Source organism: Anabrus simplex, chromosome 6 (assembly GCF_040414725.1).
Source record: "Anabrus simplex isolate iqAnaSimp1 chromosome 6, ASM4041472v1, whole genome shotgun sequence".
NCBI lineage: Eukaryota > Metazoa > Arthropoda > Insecta > Orthoptera > Tettigoniidae > Anabrus > Anabrus simplex.
Window position 1 is genome coordinate 228,422,077 of NC_090270.1, and position 10,891 is coordinate 228,432,967.

The 10,891-nt window shown below is 39.5% G+C and overlaps 1 protein-coding gene across 2 annotated transcripts in view; it reads left to right on the forward strand.

Annotated features, from left to right (window-relative positions):
* The window catches only part of LOC136876368 (sodium-independent sulfate anion transporter), a 128,247-nt gene extending 117,817 nt beyond the window's left edge, over positions 1-10,430 (forward strand). The window contains exons 12-13 of one of the 2 annotated variants that reach the window (XR_011018466.1): positions 1,030-7,090; positions 7,268-10,430. Coding sequence is in view for 1 of the 2 variants with exons in the window: in XM_068228405.1 (XP_068084506.1) it covers positions 1,030-1,079 (50 nt within the window). In the remaining variant the exon portion in view is untranslated. Of the gene's footprint in view, positions 1-1,029; positions 7,190-7,267 lie in introns of those variants that run through there. The other variant, XM_068228405.1, reaches the window with a different exon arrangement.
* The last annotated feature ends 461 nt before the right edge of the window (positions 10,431-10,891 follow it).

Consider the following 10,891-nt stretch of genomic DNA (forward strand, 5'->3'; position numbering starts at 1 on the left):
TCCAATTTCATCGGGCGGTTAAGGTCAGATATCGGTCCTGCTGTGGGGTGGTTACCCTTGGTCGACCTGGTACTGGCCTACGACTAACATCTCCTGTGTCTCGAAATCATCTCCATAGCCTGGAAACGACACTTTGTGGCACATTCAAGGATACGGTGACTTTGGTCTGTGTCGGGTCTGCTTCCAGGCGGCCGAGTATTCTACCCTGCAAAATGGGGTCCAAATGACGTTGTTGTGCCATATGTTGTCATGCTCACCACGAGGCTACGCTCTGCACAGGGCAAACATGACTGAGGGAATATGGCGCGCAGGCCCTGGCTGTGTTTACCTTGCAGTTACACCGCCAGTCAAAGCAGGGAACACTCCTTTTCCTATACAGAGTGAACACATAACGTTGATGGGTGCATATGTCGTGCGATTTGCAGTCTATGTGTTGTTGCTCTGCTTACTCGCAACTTATGCTTAACTTTTGGACACTAATGTAGTTCCTAGTTTAGAAATCTAATTCAAAGATTGCTTATTATAGTAATGAGAAGGTGGACCATTACGACATTATTTTAATTATTATTGTTTCTGCTTGCCAACTTCATCAGGAGAGCAGACATCAATACTTGTTGATAATCCATCTTGATAGGTCTTTAGTCTTGATGTGGAAGGAGTAGGATGAGGAGGAGGCCAGATAAAGACTTCCTTCAAGTCAAAGATCCACCTAAATAAAACTTTCTCATTTGTTCTTCTTGGAGAAATGGAAGGAAATTGCTCTGCGTTCTATAAAAGCATAAGAAAAGGTTCTGATGTGGAAAGAATCTGCTGTAATTGTTTTATTTTTGTATTTTAGTATAGTGAAGGCCTGTTAAATACTGTACTACTTCACAACTGTTTAGCTATATATGTATCAAAGCTTGACAAAATTTTATTATAAGTTTTTCATCTCACCAAGTTAAACAGAACCCTTGTGCTTCTGATTCTTCCTTTTCTTGCATTGTGATAATATACTGTGACTGCTAACAACCTGTTTGTATGTTCCAGATGTTCCTGTTGGAAGTTCCCAGAGTATACAAGGTGGTGAAATAGTCTGATTCACTGTAGTACTAGTGTGCACAGATGAGCCATTACATAATGACCACCCTGACACAGGAACATTTAGTGCACCTGGAGTGGGGAGACTAACACGTGACATACTGATAGCATGGTATATATAGGGCAGGTTTACAGGCTTGCTGTTAGTAGTGTCTCCAGCATCAGAATGGGACAAGAGAGCAAAGTGTGATGGCACAGTGGCTGGGTACTAGCATCTATGAAATGGCACGGCTTGTGGGCTGCTCTCATGCTGCTGTTGTGCGCACATATCGAAAGTGGTGCACCAATGGTCAAACAAGTATGCATCTTCCAGCCATGTGTCAACGGCAGTTCATTGAAAGCAGAGGCCAGCGGAGCCTGTCGTGCATTGTTCGGAGTGACATGAGGCCTCAGTTCAAGAAATCACCAACAGGTACAATGTCGATGACCAGGCCAATGTTTCTCACCATTCTCACCACATGGTTCATCAAACACTGCTGCGCGTGAGACTACAGAGTCAACAACCCAGCCATACCCCAGTGCTGACTTCACTCCACCAAAAGCAGTGCATGAGAATGGCACAAAATCATCTTCACTGGACTGTGAATGATTGGAAAAAGGTTGTCTGGTCCAGTGAACCCAGATTTCTGGTTCATCACATCGATGGACAAGCGTGTGTACGTCTATTTCTATCGGAGGCTATGGTATGTGGTTGTATGGTCGGGCAGAGAGAGGCTGGTGGAGAAGGTGTGATGATCTGGGTGATGTTTTCATGGGGCACACTGAGGCCCAGTATTGCAGTACACCAGTCTTTAATGGCTGTCCAGTATCTGGATGTTATTAGGAACTAAGTCCATCTGTCTATGTAAACAGTGTATAGGTCCAAAATTTTCAGCTAGAGCTTTCATCAATGGAGGAGAGAATAAATATGGTGGTGATCTTATTTGGAAAGTAGATGCTATTGTAAGGTAAAGGAAAAGAGAGAAAACAGACTTGCATGCTTACTCAGCAAGTTGCTGTTCTGCATCTCTTTCCTATATTATGTAGCTTATGATAACTTTCTTACCTGAGCATTGATGTTCTTTGTTAAATTAAGGAACTACACTGCCCATTCAATAAAAGATAAAGTAAGCATAATGATAAATGAAACTACAAATTTGTAGTCTTGATACTGCCCTCTCGTTAGAAAGATGGTCCCTGTAAAGTGGAATTGGAGTGCGATGTAGCAGCATCATTAAAAACATACGACTCGGGGCTGGTTCAGTCATCTGCTGATAAACTTGATGGCAGCTATGCAGGGGATAAACTACCCAGGGTGGGGGTTGGTGGTGGTGATTATTGTTTTAAGAGGAAGTACAACTAGGCAACCATCCTCTATTAAACACTAATCAGAGAGAAAACATGGAAGGGGTCTGACACTTAGAGAAATGAAGATTTCGGCCAAAGGAAGAAAAGGGCCACGATGGGCGTGAAAATGAAAGACTCCCTAGCCCTCGCAAACCTAATAGCGTCGGGGTCGGAAAAGAACAAGAGTTGATCAAGGGAGATTGGATAGGATAGATGAAAGTGAGGAGCCTGGCACAAGTAAGTGGAAGCAATGCCAGGACTCAGCTGAGGGCCCCGTGGTCGCCAACCCACACTCCAAAGTTCAGAGCCCCTGAGGCCCCTTTTTGTTGCCTCTTACGACAGGCAGGAAATACCGTGGGTGTTATTCTACGGCCCCCACCCACAGGGGGGCAGGGTGGGGGGGCGAGGGATAAATCACCTGGCCACAGGGGCCTCGGGTTCGATTCCCGGCAGGGTTGGGAATTTTAACCATTATCGTTTAATTCCCCTGGCACGGAGACTGGGTATATGTGTCGTCTTCATCATCATTTCATCCTCATCTCGACGCGCAGGTCGCCTACGGGAGTCAAATCAAAAGACCTGCACCTGGCGAGCCGAAGTCCTCGGACACATCCCGGCACTAAAAGCCGTATGCCATTTCATTTCTGTTAATGACATTACCATTGGTTTTTTTTTTAAGTGCCAGTCACATCTTTGCTTGCACAATTCACACACAAAACTTGCTGGAAATGAGGTACGATTTATCCTTACATATCTTGTGGTAGAAGTCTTGAATGGCAAATCATGTCTCTGCATGTCTGAATTATTGATTTTCCTTTTTCTAAAAGTAACACATAATATAAAAAACATTTTCCTAATGGAAATAATATTGTGATTAAACATTTGAATGAAATATGTTATCAATAAAAGATGATATAAGAGAAAAGACACGCAGATGAATACAACAGCTAAGTATCAAATTTTAAAAACCCGGCTTGTTGGTGACTTGAACCTGTGTACTTTATGTTATGAAGCCAGCACCATTATGCTATGAAAAGTCTTCCCTAAGGGTATTTCAAAACTGAAAAACTAAAATTAAAACATTAAAGCCCATTCGTGATGATTTCAAGATTAGTTTTATATTTGTACCCATGTAGATTTTCTTTGTAAAAGTTTGACATACAAACGGTGTCCCCAACACTGCACTTGCAAGAGTGATGTGATTGTAGCAACTCAAGGGAAGCATTCATGATTAAAAATCTGTAGTACAATACCGATCACTGTTACAGTATAATGTTGTTATCGACATACTCTGGTAATTTTAGTTCTGTGTTGCAAAAAATACAGCTAATGATGTTCAGTTCTCATCATTACCTTGCAGGTAAAGATCTGACCATCGAAGTGGCCAATAATTTATATTAGGTAACTATGATTTATGCTGCTGATAGGGCTACCCGGGAATTGTTGAACGGAAATAACCTTTTACGTAGAGGACAAGTTACGTGTTACTTTACATGTAGAAGTGATCCTTAGTGGAAGGGCATGTGCTTGTGTGATATTAAACATACACCTTCATCATTTCACATTCCGCTTCTGTGGGCCATCTGATTCCTTTTACTGAACATTAAATTGTACGAAGGTACTGAAATGAACTATTAACAATGCAAGTTTAAAGATGACTGTGACTATGTTACCATCAATTTCCCAAATCTTCAACACTTTTTAATTATAAATTGAGGCCACTTTCCCTGTCTTAACACTTTGCTATCTCACCATTGCCAAAAGCCTGTGTTTGTTAGTGACCAAAGAATTAACGTATCAGCAAAAGAAAGGGAAGGGTCGCTTAGGGCATGAAAAGTAAAGATTCATTAGGTCCTGAAAACCTAATACCCTTGGGGTCAGGAGGCAACAGGGAGTTCGGATAGGAGAGATGAAAGTGAGGAGCGTGGCACAAGTAGAAGCAATACCGAGACTCAGATAGGGACCTTGTGGTCGCCAACGCATGCTCCCCAAGCTAAGAGCCCCTCAGGGTTTCCCTTTTAGTTGCCTTTTGTGATAGGCAAGCAAGAATTCAACTTCAGCTGCCAGGTTTGAACCCTCAACCTGCAGACCCTGAGGCTAATTCTCTACCATTTTTCATACCAGGAACTGTCAGTTCTAGAGTTTGTTTTGTAAATCAAGAACCCTTTTTTTTATTTACAACATTTCTTCTACTTCTACTGCCTTGCAGAGCTCTGTAGGGGTGAGTGTTTTGCACTTGAGGAATATGTTCACCGAGTATTTACTCTGGTTCCCTTGAGCATCAGCAGGTTGCAATCCAGGGACCTTCTGTTGACTCAGGGACAGTGTTTTGGGTGAGAGAAATTAATTGTATTCTTTGAAACCAAATTAAATGTCATTATTTTGTCACATTGGCCTGCACCCTTGATCTAAAAGGATGACAAGAATTATTGTCAAAGAGTGAATCTATATGTTAAATTTAAGATATCTTTATGGTAGTGTTATATTTGTTGGCCAGTTGTGCATATGCTGTTTTCATTTTTGAATTTATTTTGTAAGAAACTGTTATGTACTCATTAGTTCAATGTTCATGAGCCGGGCTTATAGAGAACATTGTTTCGGGCAGTTTTAGGAAATTCTAAGACAATCCCATATCACATTTAAGGAAAGACAGAGTAAAGATGATATTGAAAGAAGCAGTAAAATAACTTTTATGAGAACAAGAGGATTGGGAGAAAGCAAAAAAGATGTTTCACATTCATTATATTTAACCAGTTACTTTATTTCATGTCATACATCATTTAAGGTAGCAGCATGAAAAAGAACACATAATAGGATAAACACATTGACAAGGCAGCGTAGGAAGAGGGAGCAAGAGTGTAGGAGACAAGGACAAACATGCAAACACAAAAGGACAAGAACAATTTCCATATCTTCATGGACTGCTGTCTTAAAATAACTGGGCTGAGCAGCTCAGACGGTTGAGGTGATGGCCTTCTGACACTAACTTGGCAGGTTTGATCCTGGCTCGGTCCGATGGTATTTCAAGGTGCTCAGATAGGTCTGCCTTATGTCGGTAGATTTATTGACATGTAAAAGAACTCCTGCGGGACTAAATTCCAGCACTTCAGCGTCTCTGAAAACCGTAAAAGTAGTTAATGGGACGTAAAGTCAATAACTTTGAATTATCTTAAAATAGATGAACTCTCTCCAAAAATCTTAAAATAAGGCACTGCATTACAGTGGTGAAACCGGAATGCTTATATTCAAGTGAATGCCTGGTACTAAACTGTAGATTAGATAAACTTGAGGTACTAGAAAGGAGAATCATGAGAAAAATATTATGCCCTGTGAAAACAACAGAAGTATGGAAACTAAGATCTGATGATGAAATATACAGGAACATAGAAAACATAACAGAAACCATAAGAAAAAGGGAGTGCAATTTTTCAGACATAATTACAGAATGGATCATTCCAGATTAATAAAAAGGATTTTCAAGTACCTTTGGGACAAAAGGCAACAACTAGCTGGATTCAAGAATAGTAAAGAAAGATTTGGAAAGAAATAATATGAGAGAAGAAGAAACTATGGACAGAGAAATTTTTAGAAAGAGGGTAGTAAGTATGGAAGGATTCCGAGGAAGATTGAACAAGAAGCCTGGTGTGAAGTGGTCCGAGGACAGAAAGAAACAGCATAGTGAAAGGATGAAAGAATATTGGAAGGAGTGGAAGAGAGAACAACAAAGTATGAAGAACTGAATTGAAATTGGCACGTGGTCCTTAGCAGGCCTCATCAGAAGGAAGAAGAAGATGAACTCTCTCCTCATGAAATCCATTTCCTCTACACCTATTCCTTCTGTCACCAGTGAGCTCATTTCTGCTTTATGGCTTCACCAGGAGGATGGGCAGATCTTCACAGATCTTCAGTCTTAATGTGTGAAGTGTAGGGTTAGAAGAAAGCCAGATAAACATGGAAATGAAAGAAATACTAGACAATGTACAAGACTAGGAACACAGAAACAAACTCAGAAGGAGAAAAATTTCAACAGATCAATTTCAAGTAATGGAAAGGAACAAGCAAGTGTCAGATAATTTCATCATAGAGACAGACACTTGTTACTTTCTTTCCATTACTTCATAGTTGGGAAAATGGCTGTCAAAGGCAACCAATTCTCAAATGAGCATTTGTGTATGTTATTGTTGCTATTGCAAGAAATGAAGAAGATAGGTATCTGTTACAAGTTAGTGGAAATAGTGCTAGATCCAGCTCAGCTTTCCACATCTCATCTGTGGTGAACTCATCGGGCAGTATTTCTGAAATGTTAACCCACAGAATTCTGTTTCCTTATGCTCAAAAACCATCTTCCAAATCTCTGTGTTTCATGGGCGAGTCAGAAATATGACTACACGTTTAAAGTAAATGTACTGTAAATTAATGTTCACCTGTGTTCTATAAATGGTAATGAGGAAATGGTTTAAGAAATGCCCGCCAAAAATAGAAATAGGCAGAAAAATCAAAACAATCTGCCTCAGTTTTTCTGGCAAGTTGGTATTACTAGCAACTAATTTAGACAAAGCTAAAACATAGATATCAGAACTTTAAAAATTTCAACTAAATGTGATCTTACAATATTAATCCAAAAGACAGAAATTATGCCCCCAAAACCAATATCATTAAAAGAAAGAGCATACTTGGTAATAAAGTCAAAATTATTCATGAGCTCTATTTTTGGGCTTATGCCGTGTAAATAATTATAAACACACTCAACGTTTCAAAAGGAACCTTGCCTTTCTTTTTTTTTTTTTTTGTCTCCTGATGAAGAAAGGCAAGGTTCCTTTTGAAACGTTGAGTGTGTTTATAATTATTTACACGGCATAAGCCCAAAAATAGAACTCATGAATAGTTACACGGGCCGTGAAAGTCTAAATGATGATAAAGTCAAAATTGTCACCCAATTCAATTACATCAGAGAATTATTATTATATCAACAACCTAAAAACCTTGATACAAATTAGAACAAACAAGCCAAAAATTAACCAGGGACATCTACACACACCAGAAAAAGTTATCTATAAATGCAAACCTGAAACACTACAACACAGTCATAAAACCAAAAGCAACATACGCAGCAGAAATTCTTCCAGCTGAATGAAAAATCAAAGACCGACAGATGATATACTCATGGATGTTGATTCCCATAAGAAATCTGAAATATTTTTCCCAAATGAGTAAATTTATAATACCTATATAGTTGGTCCGTTATTGGACATTATAAATTTTCCAGCTAACTCCTTCTTGGTTGCCAGCGCTTCGCCCCACTGTGCTAATTTAGACTCATCATTTGGCAGCCAGGAGTGAGTTAGCCAGAAAATTTATAATATCCAATAGCGGATCAACTATATTGGTATTATAAATTTACTCATTCGGGACAAATATTTCAGGTTTGCTATGGGAATCAACATCTATATTATCTGATGGCCAGGCAAGCATCAAGTTTTGAAAATGAGACAAAGTCTCTCATAGTTCACTAGCACTAATGGTGGCTCCAAGGAGCCTACACAGTGGCCTCCACGGTATGCACTAGCCATGCACCTTGGTAGGTGTGCTATTTACCAACTGATGAGCCCAAATTATCACACTGGTGAGAAACGCTGGCAGCCAGGAATAGTTAGCTGGAAAATTTTTATGTCCAATGATGGACCAACTATATTGGTATTATAAGACTCCAGAAGATCGAAAGAAGAATCAGAAGAACCTGCATCAACAAAGAATAACAGAAAGATGGACAATAGGGGATAGTGTCCAGCAAAGTCATGTACAAAGAGTTGGAACCCATCACTGATACTATGCGTAAGAGGGGACTGGAATTCTTTGGATGCATAATGAGAATGCAGGATTCAGGACTTCTGAAACAGCTGGTACTGTACAATCTCTACTCAAAAAATACCACAACAGGATGCAGATGAATCAGAGAAAAAAGAGAGGATATGAAGGAAACTGGCCTTACACCAGAAGACAGCAGAGATAAGATAAAATTAAACAAAAAATGCAGGACTCAAATATTTGCTTCACAGTCACAACAAAGAAACTCACAACATGAATATTTTCCACACCAGATAGGAAACGAAAAATTACTGGTGGGACTCCAAGTCTCTTCAAAGAGATTTGGATAATGGACTGACTAAAGTGATCCTATGCAGTCATAAAAGTGAAAGAAGAAGAAGAGAAGGAAATGATGAGACTTAATTTGTTCATTTTAGGTAGAAATTACATGCCTTAGCTTATGCCATTAGCCAAAATGGTGCTGAACATGCAAAATGCCAAAATCAACCTCCCAAGGTACACATGAGCTTGGTATCAGTCTCTCTAGTTTGTCATGTTCTTTGAAACATAAAGAGATATTGTCCTGTCAAACTGATTCATGTCGATGAACTAAACAAGGAGTACCCTGACAGATGGTTGGAACTTGGAACTGTGTGAATTTGTTTTCATAAATTGCGAAAACTACTGTTTTCCATGCGAGCAGAAGTGTTAATTGACACAACTGTCGCTAATATATTAGAGAGAGTCCTCAAGTTACTGAAGGGATACATCCGAAATATCAGTCACACCTTGGGCAATGATTGGGTGGGAATGATTGTTAGGAAGGTGAATCTTGAAGAGATTATTAATAGTCATCAGTATTGTGAAATCTTTCATGAACTTGTGGTACCAGTGATCCAAAGTGATGAACGCTAACATTGCTAATTCTAACTGGATGGTGCACCCCCTCACTGTGCTATTGTGATGAGGGAAATTGTCGATAATAATAGCGTCTGGCCTCCAGAGAGGCTTGGTGCAAGTCTTTCAAGTAAATGCCCTATATGTGACCTGCATATCTGTGAGGATGGGGCCTTGCCTAAGATGGATCCTCTTGATGAAGATGGTACAAACACCTAGCCCCCGAGGCAGAGCAATTAACCAATGAAAGTTAAAATACCTGACCCAGTGAGAAATCGAATCTGGAACTCTTGGACCAAAGGCCAGCATGATAACCATTTAGCCATAGAAATGGACATTGTAATTCATAAATTGCCACACAGATGATTGAAAAGGAAAGAATCAGCTGAATAGCTAGCCCTGTCCCCTGATCATGCAGCCTCCGACGTTTGGTCCTGGGGTGGTTTGAAGAAGGTGGTTTACGCTTGGATGCTACGAGATGACAACATGCTGAAAAATTGCATTTGTGCTATTCCAGTGGACATACATCATGAAGCAATCAGCGATTTGCCAAGGTGTTGCCAATTATGCTTGTATGTGAATGGTGAGCAGTTTTAGGCACTGGTGGTGTTTAGAACCATTTTTTAATTTGAAGAATTGCCTCTCCAATGGTAATGTCTCATTTCCCATAGCCATAATACTGTCATCACACGATGAGATCAAGCATGTAGGCATATTTCTGACTCTCTCTGTAGACTCTGTTTGCTGAACTAATTGGATTATTTCAGTACAAATGTAAGGATATCAGACTTTTAATCACTTCTTCTCGTTGGGCTGAGTACGTCTGATAATAGACCCCTTTGCTGGAAGCTTTGTCCCGCAGGTGTTCTTTTACTTGCTGCTATTTAAACATCTTCAAGTATCACTGGACTGAACCGGATCAAAGTTGCCACCGTAGGTTCATAAAGCCAGTACGCTACCCTGTTGATGAAGCTGGGAAGCAGAAACAAACTCATCAGGGACTGAGAAAACAATGGATGTAGAGGTATTGGAATTTCACCTGCAGGAAATCTGTTGTGTATAAAGATGTGGGGATTGTCCTTTCATGTTTGAGCTTGTCTCTTCTTTTTGTTGCTCCCTCTTTTCACTTCTCGCATTGATCTATCATTGTGTTTATCCTACGTCAATAATGACGTAGTTTTCTTATGTTGTATAAACCCACAGTCCATCACAAGGAACCACTTTAATGTGATATTAGGGACCAGTTTATATATTGTTGTGTACATATAATGTATTGTTCCTTTTATAAAATAATAAAGAATTGTTTGTAATTTTTAGTATAATTTATTTGTTGACTAGCTATATTACCCAGCGCTGCCCAGGCATTTTATTGATTGTGACGTTGACTGATTAAGAACTATTTTGTAGTTTAGAAGTTATTGTTGTGTGATTAATTTCAAGTCTTATAGATTATTTTGTTTCTCGTTAATTAAACTCTTTTTAAAAGTTACCATGTTTCATAAGAATTGACTTCAGGAGTGCTTTGCATTCTGAGCACCCCCAAAATAAAATAATTATTTATGTGCCATATATCTTGAAAATTTCCAACCTCTTCCCACAACTACCCAATCTTAATGGCAATGGGTGTTAGTACTGTCTATGAATTATATTGGCTCGCTGTAGGCAGTGATTTTACTTGCGTGACAGAGGTAGTAGATGGGTAAAAATTGTGAATTATATTACATTTTCCAACAGCCAGTATCCTAATTTGGATTTTAAGATGGAGACATTGCTCTCATTTGTA